This window comes from Thermobia domestica, chromosome 11, assembly GCF_964235325.1.
Source record: "Thermobia domestica chromosome 11, izTheDome1.hap1.1, whole genome shotgun sequence".
Lineage (NCBI taxonomy): Eukaryota > Metazoa > Arthropoda > Insecta > Zygentoma > Lepismatidae > Thermobia > Thermobia domestica.
In genome coordinates, this window is record NC_137464.1 from 20,761,630 (window position 1) to 20,780,237 (window position 18,608).

The 18,608-nt window shown below is 36.6% G+C and overlaps 1 protein-coding gene across 1 annotated transcript in view; it reads right to left on the minus strand.

Annotated features, from left to right (window-relative positions):
• Window positions 1–10,826: 10,826 nt before the first annotated feature.
• Window positions 10,827–18,608, minus strand: part of LOC145663965 (lysosomal cobalamin transporter ABCD4-like) — a 55,296-nt gene continuing 47,514 nt past the window's right edge. The window contains exons 11-12 of the mRNA XM_081730198.1: window positions 13,138–13,277; window positions 10,827–11,909 (exon numbers count right to left, since the gene is read on the minus strand). Of these exons, the coding sequence (XP_081586324.1) occupies window positions 11,618–11,909; window positions 13,138–13,277 (432 nt within the window). The 3' untranslated portion in view covers window positions 10,827–11,617. The remainder of the gene's footprint in view (window positions 11,910–13,137; window positions 13,278–18,608) is intronic.

Sequence of the window (18,608 nt, forward strand, 5' to 3'; positions counted from 1 at the left end):
AATTTTAAATGTGTTAACTCACCAATATTTGTATTCTGTCTTGTATATTTATGTAGCTAATAATCTGAAATTTAACACAGTCCTTCCAAACTCATTTCCTAAATATTCCGAAGACAATAGAAGGTATATCACCGAAATTATTAGCTACATGATCAAACAAAACATAAATATTGGCAAGTGAGTAAGAAGCTTATTAATACTTTTACAATTGTGTTCCAGGCACTGAACTATTTGTATAGTGTAAGAGTGAATTTAACATTCCAACGGTTATTCAGTGAGTAGTGAGAGAACAAGCGAGGTATATGATTATGTCGGGATTACTTATAAAAGTTCTTTTTTACTATTTTACTTGAGAACATGCTTTTTAACTAAAACTTTTTTTAAAAAAAAAAAAAAAAAAGGATAATAATGGATACGAATATTCGTATATAAGGGTGTTTCAAAACAACAACGCCAACGTTTGGGGGGAGATTCCTGACACCAAAATTAGACAAAAATATATACCGACTTGGGTGTACAAATGCCTCCTTTCGGAATTATAGGCTGCCGAAAACATGAAAAATCAAATTTAAAGGTCGATAGCTCCAAAACTATGGGACCTATCATAGTCGGGTCAAGACTCTACTTAAGAACTAAATGTGCCCTATCCAAAATGCATATTTCAGAATCCTACGGTACTCCTAAATTATATGCCCGTAGCCGACTCCCTCTATAAAAACTGTTGTGGAAGTACCTCAGGATTCTGAAACCTGTACTTTTGGATAGCGCACATATTAGTTTCTAATTGGTCTTGACTGGGTTACGGTAGGTCCCATAGTTTTAGAGCTATGGATCTTTAAAATTCATTTTTTCAAGTTATCGGCAGCATATAACTCCGAAAGGAAGCATTTGTGCACCCAGGTTTATCTATACCTTTGTCTAATCTTGATGTCAAGGATCACCTCCCAAAAGTTGTCGGTGTTGTTTTGAAACATCCTGTATATGCAGATGGTTTATTCCCAAATATAAACAACGATATCAAATACTCTTTATAATTGCTTTATTCAACAGACAACATTTTTGTACAGTTATTCCAAAACTTACGTTAATATACAGTGATTACATTGGAAGACCCAAATTTTACAAAAATTTTGATTTATATGTCCTACGCATTTCTACAAATTTACACTTGCTACGTGTTTCATATATCTTGGTTAAACTAATCCAAGGAATGAAAGCAGCTGCACGTACGAGAGAGCAACAAACGCAAAACTACAACGAAGTACAATTATGTGACACTTGGTGTTTCTAGATTCACTTGATTAATTGGTGGTTGCGTATATGAAGAAAGAACTAGTGCCTACTACTGATGTCAATGCTCGAAGTGCCCATGCTTGGATAAACTTCTAATTGCGCCTTTTATGCTAATTTGATAATGCTGAATCCAATGGAAGTATTTTAAAACGTATTCGTCCATGAGGTGACGAAGAAAATGACTTAATGTTGGGACACAGTAAATACAGTATGCGGCAAAACACCAACAGTACTGAAATTCGCGTACGGATAGCGCGCAGGTGCAATGTGATAAGAGCTGAGCGCGCCACATGTGTGCTCAATTGTGTATAGACTAGCCTAATGTGCAGTTGGTGCGAAGATAATGTTACTTACAACAGAGGAAAAGGTGTTTATTGTCGAGCACTATTTCTGCTCATACAATGTGGGGCAGCATCTCACTCCAGATGAGGATTGCGGATGTCTACTATATTGCTCTGGAGTGTTAGCAATGGCATATGAAGATGGCTTCATCAGCTACGTATGGTTCAGTGATGAAAGCTGTGTGTATCTTGATCACTACATCAATCAACAGTTGATTATTGACCCATTCTTTCATGGTATGCACGGTTTTTGCCATACCAAAGATGTCTTGTTAGAACAACAATGAATGCAGCAAGACTGAGCTATTGCCCACATTGCAAGTGAATCGCTTGCCCTTCTGCCCACGAGAGTTTTGACATCACTTGATTTCCCGTGGAACCACTTTCCATATCCTTTCCACTCCCCTGCCCAGACACCTACATATTCGGTATGCTGAAAGAAGCAATTTTCCGATCAGATAACCCCCTACAACTATATTGGAGTTGAGAGAGAAGATTCGGTCATTTGTTTTGTCGTTCTAGCAATCCGGTTCACTAACATCTTCATCGATATGCAGAATTGCTATGAAGAATGTGTGCGACGTAATGTCAACATTTTGAACAATATATGTTGAATAACGTTTAGTTGACATCGATTTCATAACATTGCTTATGTTTCATTATTTTGTACAACAAATAAATAAATAAATAAATAATATGATTTCAGTACTGTTTTTCCCACATACTTCATAAATATCCTAAGTTTGGGGGCATATTTCTCGTGACTTACTCGATGAATGTTTTAAAATACTTTCATTGGATTCAGCGTCTTGAAATTAGCATAAAAAGCGCAGTTAGGAATTTATCGAAGATTGGACACTTGTACCATTGCCATGAACATTAGTTCGGTAGCCTAACAAGACTGTCTTAGGTCAACAATATTAATCGTCAGCAATTAGCATGATATTCATTTCTGTATGTGCTACCTGAACGGTAAAATGCACTATATAAATTACAGCTCTTTCTACTTAGCGAATTATTTGTATCTGCCATGTCAGGTACTGATAACTCCGAAGGAATATAAAGGCACGTTAATCAATGGAAATATGTTTTTATGTGCACGCTTCTAAGAATCAAAACATTTGCCCCTTTGTTACAACCTTAATACGAGTTACGAACAGAGCTACTTAAGAAATGAGTTCATGTTTTTAAACACTTGAAAAAACTTAATATTCTCCCTACAAAATAGATGGTATAACAGTTACAAGCATAAAGAATACAAAAACGGAACGACAAGAGTTAGTAGCCATAAATACAGTGGGATGGGGGTGCATATTCTTCTAGAAATACCTTCCGAACAAATCAAGTTGTGTATCTTACTGTGCTGAAACCTCTAAGAATTTAGTGTTTAAGAAAAAACTGTAATAAGTTACGACTACACACCGTATTATGCCATCCAGATTTTCATTTGCGTCACATTTTCACTATTTACGTAACAAATCGTGATGCGACATCGCTAAATAAAACCTTATAAAGGAAGTATATCTGATTTTCTTTCCATGTTCCTTACGGTTAGCATCCAACTATTTTTCTGTAATTTCAAGATTCCTTGACACTGAATTAATTATATAATTCTGTTGCAAACTAACAATCAAATAACAATATATATATATATATATATATATATATATATATATATATATATATATAGGGTGTTTCAAAACAACACCGACAAAGTTTGGGAGGTGATTCCTGACATCAAAATAAGACAAAAAGTATAGACCAACCTGGGTGCACAAATGCTTTCTTTCGGAGTTATAGGCTGCCGAAAAAATGAACTTTAAACGTCCAAAGCTATGGGATTTACCGTAGTCGGGTCAAGACTTCACTTGGGATCTAATATGTGCGCCATCCAAAAATCCATGTTTCAAAATCCTAAGGTCCTTACGCAACAATTTTTATAGAGGGACTTTGGCTACGAGCATATAATTTGAAGTACTCACCAACTACCTTTACAAAAATTGTTGCGGAAGCACCTTAGCATTCTGAAACTTGGATATTTGGATAGGGCACATACTGGTTCCTAAGTGAAGTCTTGACCCGACTAGAGTAGCCCCATAGCTTTGGAGCTATGGACCTTTAAAGTTGATTTTTTTTTCAGCAACCTATATCTCCAAAAGGAAGCATTTGTGCCCCCAGGTTGGTTTGTACTTTTTGTCTTATCTTGGTGTCAGAAATCACCTCCCAAACGTTGTCGGTGTTGTTTTGAAACACCCTGCATAGAAATAAAAGAATTTGAAAACGTACCGATTACTTATCAACAATTAAAACAATGGAGACAGATTACAGTCATTAAAAAAAATTACAATTATTATCCAACCTTTAACAGAGAATTTTGTGACAATTTTGTTAAAAATCTTACAATAACGATGTGACATATTAAGAAATATCATCACTGAATTTTGTAACTATACAAAGCTATTATAATATAAACAATGCCATTAGAAAACAAGCGAACATGCACCTTTTTAATTTTAATTGATAATTTACACATAAAAATTCGTTGTTTTTGCAGTACATACATAAACGGCATTTATACTAACATGTATTACTCATCTTTCTGTGATTATTAAAATTGGATTGTCACCTTTATCAAAAGAAATCAATCATGATAAGACGAATACTGGCAATATATATATATATATATATATATATATATATATATATATATATATATATATATATATATATAAAACAAAATAATTACAGAAATCACTAAAAGATCATGAACAAAAAACTGCTCAAAAAATAATTAAAAAATATCGAATCTACAGGATAAATAAGCCACTACAATAATTTGAAGTCGTGTGCAAGAATCATGTATTTCAATCAATTTTTGTTACCAACTTTCTTGTTTTCACTGGCTAAATTTTAAAAATCAATCTCGATAATTTCAACTCTCTCTTCTACAGTTTTATTCTAGTATCTCAAAGAAAGAAGGTTAGTAACAAATTCAAGCCACTCAATTATTTGATTTATTAGTTAGCTGATCTCTTCAGAAATGTATTTCAGTACTAGCTTATTTATCTCCCATTTAAAAATATATCTAAACTTACTAATCTTCTACCGCCCCGTCTAGTACATATACTACCTAATTATCACAAACAAATCTTATATACACTTATCAAGGATTACACCAGCAAAAGGAATATAACACAATAAGAAGTTAGGCTCTAAACATCAACTATTAAATCAAAACAAAATTTCATAAAATCGCAAATGCTAAATAATTATCAACAACAGCTATTACTGATTAAACAGATATATCTAACTACAACTACAGTTTGCAGTTTAAAGTCCTGTTTAGCACCGAGGATATTATGAAATATGAATCTACAGGTTATTACGGGATTCAAACTACACGAGCTTCCGCTGGGAATCCAAATCGGGCTTCATGCGTCGAAGGAATGTACATTAACCATATAGCCACAAAGGACCTCCTCACTCCCTCCCGTTCGAAATGGAAGAAATTTCTGATTTATCACTGGGACTGATCAAAAGCTTTTCAAATATTATATGCTGCATGTTTACATCTTGAAGCTCGTAGATTCTATCGCAACGCAGTGGTGGTTCTAGCTCGGGGCCGAGGGGGACCTAGGTTCCCCCCAGTTTTCTGAGTGACAAAAATAATTTAACCCACAAACGCCCAAGACCAGTTTTATTCGCTAGCAACTGCCTGAACAATACCGTGTTACATCGAAAACCTGAGAAGAAAACTGAACGAAATTCGTACAACAAGAGAACGGGTAGTGTGCCTGAAGTGGAACAACGGGGTTTTGGCTAAATGAATGATATAGCTCATGTAACGTAGTGAAAAATAAAATGGGTCACTGGTGGCACAAGGAGCGTTTGTGGGTTAAGCTATTAATTATATATTTTGAAAGTCTATAGTAAATATGACACATCTATCATAGTCTGAGTTCTGACTGCCCGCCTTCTAGATCCGTCTCTGTCGCGATGCCGACCATTCTTTATTCTTCTGGCCTACCGTATTGAATTAAACAGTGCCACAGTATCGTGCACATATTGCGTTCTAAATGTTGAGAGGATAAAAGAAAAATATTGCGAAAATTCTAACCAAATCTTCACAATTTAGGTTATATTTATAAACAAGACTATATATGTATATAAAAAAGGCGGAATCTATGCCATAGAATCCACTATGTTTTGAAACCTTACTGTACAATAGTCAAGCTTTATACATTTTATGAATGGTCCTTTTCCGTCCGAAACTTCTGTTTCTTCTGGTTTAATGTAATAAATCAAATATAACGGACGCGATAGCACATACAAATGAATGGATATAACCCATGAAATGAGAAAGTAGAAGAGAGCAGGCTAGAACAAAACTTTCCACACTAATATAATCTAACTCAAGCGACACAACTTGCATTTCCAGTGCGAATATATATATATATATATAAAGGGTTGATTTGGTTGAAGGCTCACGTAATATTTTCTTCAAAATATCTTTTATTGTTATGACTATGTTTGAGTGTAAACTCGTTCCGCCTTATGCAGAGTCGTTTTGACGTGTGATTAGAGTCATACTAAAAATCTGACTACCGCTGGAAACGTTAATCGAACTCTTTAGTAAGCTGCTAATCATGCGTCAGAACGACTCTGCATAAGGCCCGTTATGTCCAGGACCGGCTCTACCATATGTGCAACACGTGCATTTGCACGCGGCGGTAAAATCTGTCATAACTATATTATTTAAATTTCTGGAAACAGACTTCATGGTGATGGTAGTTAAATTTACTAAGCTAACTTTCTCTTTGAATACTACATTCATGAATCATGTTTAGGTCACATTAGTTTAAAGTCACATGAACAGAGCTAAGGCCAATGGTCGAACAAATCCCAGCATGAATTGCTTGATTGTTGTCAAATACAAGGACTGAATTCTCAACAGTAGCGAACACCTGTTCCATTTAGTTAGTTATCATAGTTTTGATATGAACACTAGTCTTGTCTTTGTCACAAAACAAGTTCCTTATCATTAAAGCTGAAAACAAGTTTTTTTCTTTTTAATTTTTTAACAGATGTGAAAAATAAAACAAAAAATAAAGATAAAAGAGCTAGTTGTATTGGAATTGCATACTGATATAATGAGATTGAAGCTCGATATTGAATTATATAAAAAGGATTACTATCTTTCTTCTGCAGGTGTGTTTGCTTTATCTTTTACTATCATAAAGAAAAAATAGACACAACGAGATTGTATTTATAGTATTTAGGCCTTACTGAGTGCGAGTGCACTTTCCCTTTCCTTCGTTATTTATGATGGGGTACCATACTTAAAATCCTGGCTTTTAACATTTGTCCTTTCTGGAGAAGGGGGAGGGTAGGAAATGATCCCATTACACGGAGCGGCAAATTGACTGGGACCGGCCCTGCAATATGTTCACACAAAATTTTATCAAAATATACAACAAAATAATGATAAGCCTATATCCAAACAACAAAACTTGCAGAAGATGAAATGAAAACTAACAAAAACTCTCCTGTAAATTTCATTTTTTTTTTTTTTTTTTTTTTTTTTTTTTTTTTTTACATAATCCAAACCAAATCAACCCTTCATTTATATGAATGTATATGTAAGCTACCACATGATTCAAGAGACAATTACACTTTTTATGAACTTACTACCATTACAAAATATGTAAAAAAAACAAACTGTTTTTTAAATATAAAAAAGATAAAATTATTTAAGTAGCAGGATTATAGTATGTTAGTATAAAACTAGAATGAAATACTACTGTAAAAAACGATAAAAATAAAAACACTATAAAACAACTTAAGTATATTTGGCATACTTGTATAACCTTGATTTTTTTTTAAAGTACCTTTGAAAAGCCATGTATCCTTATTCGTAGACATTTAAATCGAACAAACGTGAAATATGGAACAAACGTTAAAATCAGTTTTAAGCCGGAAATATACAATTTTCTACTTTCATTTGCAAGAATATGATATTTCCAAGAGAGATAGATGATCAGTTGGAAGATTGTACAATAATTCATGTAACACCATATGAACTTCATATAGTAACTATTATACTTTCGTAAAATAATCACATGTAGATCTTAGGGAACATCCCTTATTTTTTTTCAACACAAAGTATTATGCAAAAGTATAAACAAACGCTATTAGCATTTTTTTAAAGAAAATAAAGAAACAGATGCATCAAGACAAAAATATAAAACAGCTAAATGTAAGTATTCGGGTTAAAATAATACTAAAATGCTTATTATTCAAAAAATTGAATGGATTATTGTCGTCTGTTTCTGAATTCAAGACGATCCTCATTTTTTTATAAAGAATAAAAAAATTTTATAGCATATATTCAGTGTATTTTCAGAACTTATAGTAAAACTACGCTAAAAATCAAATGAGGTAGAGACATCCCCTAGTCAGTAAAACTACGCCAAAAATCAAATGAGGTAGAGACATCCCCTAGTCTTCCTCACTCGGAGGGTCCACTGAATGCGAATGTTCAAGGTTAAAGCGGTAGGCAAGGAAGTGTATAATGGAAGCTCTTGATTCTCGAAATGAAATGAAGTATTTCAGTTTAACGTCCCACGATTATGACCTTTAGGCTGATTAGGGCAAGTGAATGAATCAGTGGAATGGGAAAGTAGAAGGAAACGGGAGTACCTCGAGACAGATACGATATTGCCCACCGCAAAATTATCGAACCAGGAACCTCGCACATCAGAGGTAGCCACCGTGACCCCCAAAGCTCGTGATTCTGTTCAGTAAAGAACAATCTCACATCGTATATGTCGCAAAAGTAAGACGATCCCATACTTTTGGACATAAAATTGCGGCAAAAATCGTCGTCTTGGATTCAAAAATATATGAGATACTTGTTTTTTTTTTTTTTTTTTTATGCTTAGGTGCTTGTACCTAGGTAAGTTGTAAGTATCTGAAGTTCCATGTTTTCTTTCAAGTTCTAGTAAGCTATAAAAAGTAACCTAGGTCAATGTTATTTATCATATTCAAGACCTTGTCATAAATGTGCACGAGTTTTTCTAAATCCGAACAAAAATATTTATTGTCTGAAAGGACAGTATATCTATTGTGGCTGCCGATTATAAAAGTCATCGAAATATTACATATTTGTGTGGTTTGTCATTAGGTCAAATTACAAATTGTTGCCCGAATGAAGGAAAATTAAGAAATGTCTTCTATCTGCAAGTTTCTCTTTAATACAAACTGTGGTAACATTTGATTTCACATCCAGGATATTTCTCGGATATACGAGGGTCATCCATAAAATGAAGGTCTGTTTAGGTGTACAGAAACTGCATATCTTACTCTTAATTTTCAACATATTCGCAATACAAATTCAAGCAATTTCATAGCGTGGTACTACTTTTTCTATATTATCATTGTACTTTGTGGCACCACTGTATTCAAAGCACGTTTAAATTCATTAGCAAAGGGTCTTTAAACTTTCGTAATAAGTGGATATCAGAAACTTTATCACACTCCACAGCTGACAGGATTCTCACTGAGGGGTCGTAGATAGAGTATGCTGCATGCTATAGTCGAATGTTTCTTCTTTCCAGAAAGCACCTTCCACTGCTGATGAATTTCAAAGAAGCTGCCATACACAGTTAAATACACTGGCAGGAACAAAGTACAACGAAAGTATAGAAAGAGTGGTATCAGACTATGATAAGTGACTAAATATATAAGGCAAATACGTTGAAAAGCAGAGCATGCGGTTAGGGCGTTTGCCATGAATCTTTTTCACACATATCATTTGTCATTTGTAAAATATGATTTTAGATTTTTTAGTTAGTTAGTTAGTTAACGTCCCACGTCTATGTCCTTTAGGCTATCGGAGACGGATGATTAATGAAAGTGAATTAGTGTGAAATTAAATGTTTTGTTCTCTCCCACCGGGAATCACACCCCGGATCATCTGAACCGAAGGCACACGCGCTAGCCACTAGACCAGCGCGGAGGGCCGTGTATCGTTTGTGTCAGACCAACATGGGCCTTTTATGAATGACCCTCGCATTTATTTGCAAGTACTGTTCTAGAAAGTGTGTGTATATAGTAGTAATGAAATTTGCTTCTGTAAACTTCTGTAAACTTTACAGACACTGTGTCTTTACACTGTTCATATGTCTCGAACCGCCAGTCCCAACCACACTTCAAATTATGAGCAGTGTTCCCCTTCGTGCTGCCAATGTGAGGACTTATGACATCAATTCGTCCTTGAAACTGAGAATCTTAACTAAAATTAAATCTACAGGTTACCGTTCCACAGTTATACTTTACAGGCTAAAGGGGGGGAAAAAATCTAAGTTTTACGTCCGACGGTTATGCCGGTTAGGCTAAAGGAAACGGTGATGATGAGAGATGAGTGAAATGGTGGAATGAAGAAAGTGGGAGGAAACGGGAGAACCCCGAGAAAACCCACGAGCACGGTGTTTGTCCACCACAAAGTCCACGCTGCGCGAGCTGGGATCGAACCAGGGACCCCAAGCACCGGAGGTGAACGCTCTACCACTGGGCCAACAAGCTAAAGGATGCGATAAATGAAGATGAATGATTATGAAAAAAAAAATGGTGGGATGAGAAAAAAGAAATAAAAGAAAACCCAAAGATATGACGTTGTCCGCTACGAAATGAAATAAAAATGATATCTTTCAATTTAACGTCCTACGTTTATGCCCTTTAGGCTAAGGGAGACTATGACCAAAGTGAATGAATGATGACGGAAGAATTGGTAGAATGAAAAGTGGGAGGAAACGGGAGTACTCCGAGAAAATGTCCACCACGAAGTTACTTCTCCGGGTATCGAACCAAGGACCCCACTCACCAGAAGTAAGCGCTCTACCACTGAGCCACCGTCCCCCCATTGTCCGCTACGAATGACATACTTAGCACCGAACAAGAGAACCATCCCACCGAAACTTAGTACTCTTATCACGGAGCCATAGTGTTCCCTATACATTAGTATGAATAAACAGTACTATGCAAGCGGTTTTTTCTTCTCTTCAGAAACACAAACAAACAAACACACACACACACACACACACACACACACATATATATATATATATATATATATATATATATATATATATATATATATATATATATATATATATATATATACAAAATATCGCGTCCAAAGAGTTAGAATGCTTATGGAACTGTGAAAGTAGTACAACTATCTACAGTCTTGGTTAAAAAATGGTCATTTATCATTCCTTAAAAACCCTTACACTCTAATCACACTTGAAATTAAATAAAAACAAAAAAGGCGGTTTTCTTTGGCCCATCGAGATCTTTAGCTACAGCCAAAGCATCACTATTTCCTACGTACAGTTGCCACAATACTGTACTTTTAAGGCAAGATGGGTGGCCGAGATTTTCTGAAGACTGTACATAACTTTTGCATATAGTATCACATTTATCTTTGTTTCCGTTTACAACTGAATGGAAGTTAAAATTATATACTCCTTGTATATTACGCGTTAAATATAGAGTTAAATGTTTCCTATTCCTTATATGAGGTAGCATCAGAAACTAAGGTTACAAAGGCCGATATTTTTGGAGTTTTGTCTGTTAGAGAGGAATGAGGAATCTATAGCCCGGACTTCGCTCCGAGCCACTTTCACCTGTTCCCGTACTTGAAAGAGCACCTCGGAGGCCGTCGCATCGCTTCAGACGTGGAGGTGAAACATTTCGTGATAATGTGGTTGATCACGCAAGGACAGGATTTTTACCAGGAGAGAATCTTCAAATTCATCCCACGATGCGATAAGTGCCTCAACCTATACGGAGGCTGGCTGTATTGGTTGTATGAAGTAATATATACACGTTTCACATGAAGGCTTTTGTAACCTTACTTTCTGATCAACCCCGGTACAAATCACTCAGCCTCAAATAAGAAGTTAATATCCTTTGACACGAAATTACAAACTAGTTCTTTCGTTTTCTGACAAGTCGACTTCAGAGCATAATTCCACTTTCCAATCGCCCGTGCCGTCTAAAGTAAGTACAGTGTCGTGGAACTTCCGCAGACTCTCTCGGTGTCCCACGCTTACCAAAGTGATTCTCATATCTATACACTTCTGGAAGAGCATTTCTTCCATATCCAACGAAATGGCACTGGTTGCTTCATCATTCACAGCAAACACCGGCTGATGATAGAACACACGAAGGAAACTTAGGCGCTGCATTTCTCCCGGTGACAGGACATCATACCTAGATAGATGCAAGGATTACATAAATATATAAAATGTATTGCCAACATATTGATAGTAATGTAAGTAGTGTAAGGATAATTGTACATTATATATAAATTATATTGATCTCATGGCGCACGGAAGATGCATGAAAAGGGTCCTACTTCAAAATCCTCAATCGTAACACCATTCAATAGCCCTAACATGTGGATAGTATACATTTATTATTACTTTAACACAGATACAATTTGGCAGATTTTGTTAGGATTAATTAATACTTACATAGGAATCCTGAAAGAATTCTTATATTCCTAGAATGATTTAGGCATTCGATATGATGATTCTTTACGTGCATCGGATCTGTACTTACAGAGAAATTTATATTCCCTCCAGTGTGATAGAAAAGTAACATGCATAGTCTTAAAAGAGCACTAGACGATCTTCACGTTGCCGCCAAGTAAATATTAACTGACATATAGGATGCGATCATAACAGTTTACAATATATATATATATATATATATATATATATATATATATATATATATATATATAGGGTGATTCAAGAGGAATGTCCATAATTTGTGAGGTGATTCTACATGTGAGAATAAACCGAAAATGTCCTATGAACTTGCGTCCGATTTTCGATCGTTACGGAACTGGAACGGGTTGAAGACTACACATATCCATGAATAATTATGAAGGCAAGTGTGAATATTACGTACCGAAAGCTGTGTAGGCGCTGTTGTGGACAGAATAATGGTGAGACAGATCACTGATCCATCCTACAAGAGGTGTGAGGTTCTCCAACAGAAGTCAGCACTGTGACGTCGCACCGAGACAACAGCCGCAAGTGCAATCGTGGCTTGGATTAATGAGCAGTCATGAGAATGCCAGATCCATTAACTGGCCTCCCAGATCACCCGACCTAATCCTATTAGACTTCTGTTTATGAAGTGGTTAAAGGGGGATGTGTACGCTATGAAGGTGAATACACGCGAAGAACTCGCTCGCATCACCGACGCTATTGCCCGCATTAAAGCCCGCCGAGATGATGTTCGATGTGCAACAGAGCACACCCTCCAACGCGTTGACGAATGCATTGAAATGGGTGGGGTATGGTCCTGCACGAAATGTCAGAACCCATGTCGTTTGCCCAAGAGATAGTCCTAATAAGGATATTCGTATCACTCTACTACCGCACACTAAATAAATGAAAAATAGACTTAAACACCTTAAAAAACTCACCAATTCCAATGAACAAGATTATCAAGACCACCCGTTCGATCCAGTAGTCCTCCCAGTTTTACAAGGTGCAACATTTCCATCAGCAGATTATCCTCATCACTAGGAGTCTCGTTCTCAAGCACTCGTAACGGGTACACGATCTGAAGTAAAGGAACATTAATTGATACCACAACTAGTAAGTACAGGGTCTCTAGAAAGTTATGCAATCCGAATTTGGGAACACCAGAACTTTTGAACCATAAGTGTGAATGAAATAGAACCGTTACCTAGGGAAGACCTATCTGTGTAGATATTTTTGAGATATAAACCATGGGAAAGGAGTTCGAGATTCGTCCTCAATAATGCCAGAAAGATAAGGTGAGGTTTTTTTTTTTTTTTTTTTTTAATGAAATGTGAAAAATCACGAATAGGAGACAAATGGGAATGTTGATGGGTAGGCTAGGTGGGAATGTATCATTGAACAATAATGATACATTGGCACTACGCACAGACATCCCACAGCCGTGATAAAGGTGTTCCGAAAAAAAAAAATAGTTCTGGTATTATGGCGTAATATGTAACACTGATGGTACCAGTTTTTAACACATGTAGCTGGCCACCAACTACTCTGGATACATTGTAACAAACGAACAAGAAACATGCAAATCATTGAATAAATAATTGCTAGGGATAGATAATTACTTCTCCATGTGTACTCAGCCAATCTAAATTCCCATTTGTACAATGCCCCACCTGTCTCCAATTCGTGCTTTTTCACAATTCGCAAAAAAAAAAAAAAAAAAAAAAAAAAAAAAAACATCTTCGGGTGTTTCTGACATTCTTAAGGACAACTGTCGAACCCCCTTCCCATGGTTTATTTCTCAAAAATATCACAGAGACAGGTGTTCCCTGGGTGAAAATTTAATTTTATTCATACTTACGGTTCAAGAGTTCTGATGTTCCAAAATTCAGATTGCGTGACTTTCTGGACAATATGTACGTTCTGTAAATATGAGCACAAAGCAAATCATATGATGAATAGCTAACTTGCAATTCACTGACACACTGGACGATAAAGTCTAGCCCGATGTGGACTTTGAAATGGAAATAATCTGAAATGAGTTTCCTCAGAGCACTAAGGTTACTTTCAATTCTCTTTCATTTATTGATTATATTTGACTCTTACCATTTGTTCTTGTATCTACCTGGGCAGTGCCGTGCCGTGGAAAATCAGCGCCCGGGGCGAGAGTATACGACGGCGCCCCCATACATATACTCCAAGTAATTTTTCCTCTCTTTTTTCCTTTTTTCTTCCAATTTTTCGCCCTCCTTACTTCGGCGTCCGGGGTCGTCGCCCCGCTCGCCCCCAGGGTACGGCCCTGTACCTGGGTGTCCCAAAAACTTCCCGCCTCACACCATATCGAAAATGAGAACACATGAGAACGGCATAGAAGAGAGTTTACTTTGCAAAATATATACCCTTGTGCTCTGTAGTGGATACTCATATTGCGAATGCTTTGTACTATTCCTTGAATTTCGAGTCTAAAAACATTTGCATTCTACATCGTAAATCATCCTCACTGATGAATGTTTTACCACGAAAGAAGTGCCGCATTGCATGGAACAAGTGAACCTAACGGTGTTAAGTCAGGACTGTACACTGGATGTGGCAATAGTTTAACACCTTCAAAGTTACGGAACTGTTCTTGAGTGACACGAGACCTATGACGGGGGCATTATCGTGCTGCACGAACAGTCGTTTGAGATTGATTAAATGTGGATATCTTTGCGATACACCTTCATACTTTTGTTCCAGTTGCTCACAGTATAGCTCAACGTACACAGCACAACCATGAAGTTCCCAGTACACGTGACCTTCAAAATTCCATTATACACTAAGCAAGATTTATCACATCCCCTGTTTCTTCCCCGGTTGCTGCATTCTGGTCCGAGTCCAACCATTGATTACTTGTGTCTGGAGTCTGATAGTAAACCCAATTTTCGTCTGACGTAACAATCCGTTTAATGAAACACTGATCCACGGGATTGTTCAACAGTGCTTTACACACTTCCATCCTTTTGTGCCTACTCAGAAGTGAGATCGTTGGGAACAACTGAACATCTACTATACACCTTACTAATAGCTTTTTTTTTATTATTTTTTTTTTAATGGTGGACTTTGAGGTACCAATCTCGGCAACCAACATACGGGAGCTGGTGCTCGGATTTGCCTCTACAGCCTGTATGTTGAAGGCTGCTGATTTTCCTGTACGATCTTTTTCAGGCAAATTATAGTTACTCTTTTTTAATTTTTTCGATCATACCTTTGCTATGCCATAACTCATTGTATATTCCCCTTTCGCCGCACAGATGTCTCGTGCTGCTTCACGGGGTGTGTCTCAGTTCCAAGTCATACAGCAGGAGCCCACGAATAAGTGTTCTTTGCCGCTCCATATTTCAGATCAGAAGACCACATGCCATGATACTAAAAACAGCCATTAATGGATATATACCACGTTAAGGATTCCTATGAAGATTAGTGTATTGGTTGCTATGTTGTTAACTACTTCTATTCCCCGAGGTGTCCAATGGCGGAAAAAATACGGAACACCTTGGTAAAAAGATGTAACCGCGAAATGCTAATTTCACTTCCTTAAAATGTTCAGAATTATTATATCTAACGGTAGTTCTGAACTATCCCTACTGCTTACAATGTTAAAAAAAAATAATAATTATAATAATAGGGCTGCAGTGATTCAGCGGTTAAGCGCTGACTTCTGGTAAGTGGGTTCCTTGGTTCGATTCCAGCTCTCGTTAGGTGTGTTTAGTTGTCGGTAAGCACAGTATGTGAGTTCCCTCGGGGTTTTCTCGTTTCTTCCCACTGCCTTCATTCCACCATTATCATCACCACCGACCCCTTAGCCTCAGAGCAATATTGTGGGACGTTACAGCAAAAATAAATAAATAAAAACAACAATTATGTATTATCATTATTATTATTATTATTATTATTATTATTATTATTATCAGGTGATTTAATACAGGTTCATAAATGGGAAATTGGTACAGAATAAAGTGTGTTCTCTTATCTCTCTGAAGGAGAAACATGAGTTTGAGTATTAGTTTCTATACTGGTAGCACGAAAAGTTTTGATCTGGGCATTGCCGAAGTAGTGGCAATTGTTGATACGTGTATAGTCAGGGACTTAGGGCTTCGCCAATACAGAAAGCAGTACCAAAAATGAATTATAAGACACACGAATTGGAATATTAGCAACTGTGCAAATGAAGACAAGAACGAAAAATGAAATGAATTTTTTGAGTTTTACGTCCCACGATTTCGCCGACTAGGCTAAAGGAGACGGTAATGGTGAGAAATGAATGAAGAAATGGTGGAACGAAGAAAGTGGGAGGAAACTCACGCACACCGTCTTTGTTCACCACAAAGTGCACTTGGCGCGAGCTGGGATCGAACCAGGGACCCCATGCACCAGATATGAACGCTCTACCACTGAGCCGCCGTGGCCCCGGAAGGCAAGAACAAATTTCGTTAGTTAGATCTTGGATCACAAAAGGTCAAACCGGGATCGAAAAGAATGCAAACTCTGGCGGAGGAAGTTTTGAAAATTGTTGGCGGCAGATATATTGTCTTGGGTACTGTTATTGTTAAGTTTGCCGATCTTCGATAGAAATTTTAAGTGGTATTGGAACGTTTTTATCTATTTTTCGTTGTTAGTTTGATTGTAATTTAGCGTTTCTTTCAGCATCGAGGCTAGATGAGACGTTGTACTACAGTTTAACGTAGGCTCCGAACCATATGAACTCTCGCCGGGAATCGAACCCGGATATCCCACGCCGAAGACGCGGACGTTACCCATACAGCCAAAAAAAAGAGTACTTTTTATCAAGAAGCACATGGTTTATAGGTTTTTGCAAAACGCTAGGATGCTTTTCAGTAAGACAGAAGTATAATATTATTCTCACATTTTAAATTCCCCCCTGATTGAAGCATTAAGCATTACTCTTATAGTTGGTGAATTTTAACATACATGTCGCGTACCGAAAGACGAATGACTATTGCCTAGAATAATCATAAATATTAAATTTTACAGTTTCAAGGTACACTCGCCATTTTCTCAGTGAGGCTGGTGAAGTGTCGCAGCTAAATTGATTTCATATTATAGAGCTCTGCATGTAGATATATGCATAAAAGTATAATTATTTATGTATAATCTCTATGACTTTTTTCACTCTCCTCATCCTGTGACGGAAAATGCATCGACGTGCAGTTTCCTTGAACACTGTTCTCTTCGTTAAGAATTATCACAAATTAATACACCTGGATTAAGTCGCACAACTCTTGTAATTAGATAACAATCTTGTGCTAGTTCCTGTCGCTACAAATAAACAAGTGTCTTGAAAAGTCTTCCGTAAAGTTAACTCGTTGAGCTTAATCCTCTTCTTTTTATATTGTTGACGTGGAAACTCTGTAAGTTAACGCTTTTGTGGGTTTGATATGTATATCAATTGCGAGACGTCCATGCTCACGTGTGGCATACACATGTAAGAAATTTAAATTAAGCAGAGTAGAATCATACGAAAATAACATTTAGAAAAATATTAATTATGCTAGAGCTTTCTATTTCATCTGTGCCCTTGCTGGCGCTGCTATCGATGTGTGTTTTCCCTCCCTCCAATGAGTAGGGACAAGTTGCTGTGACCGAGCTGCTGTGGCGGACAGCGTTGCCACATTGAAACACCTTATTTCAAGTATTATTATTACATTTCTTTAATAATAATAATAAAAAAAGTTGTCTATAAATGAAAAGCAATACAAATCACCTCCATTACTCATTACTCAACCAAATTAGATATTTTAAACAGATTAATCCAGAACTGCTATTTACAAGAACACCATCTTCGTCTACACTTTGCCAACATTTTTTAACTTTGCAACTAGGGTGAATATACGTTTCATCTACATACACAATATTTTCCCCTTGTTCCCTGTATTTTTTAATATTCCTGAGAAAACGTGCTCGCCATGCTACAACATCAACCCTTTCCATAAGTTTGTACCGCTTATCTTTACACCTTTATATTTGAATCCCATTTCCAGAAGAATCTTCCTTAACGTTTCAACACAACCCTTAAATCCTATTTCCTTTCTGGCACACAAAAGTATTTTGCGTAGTGTAGGAACTTCTTTGTTTACGTAAAATGTATGTAAAATTCTACGAAGTATACATTTATCCATATCATCAACTTCGATAAGTTTTCTTCGTTTTTTCTTACCTGGTGTTGATAATTCCCCCCCCCCCTCTTTGAGTGTTTGTGCCTCTCTTCTTATCTTCTTCATAAATCGTTCAGATTTATTAAGCATTTCCGCTGTTCTTTTCGTAGCATTGTCCCGAGGTAGTATCCACGAATTGGCTTCCTTTTATCTGTCACAGAAATCGATGACATTCCGAATTACTTTACGGGCTTAGCTAT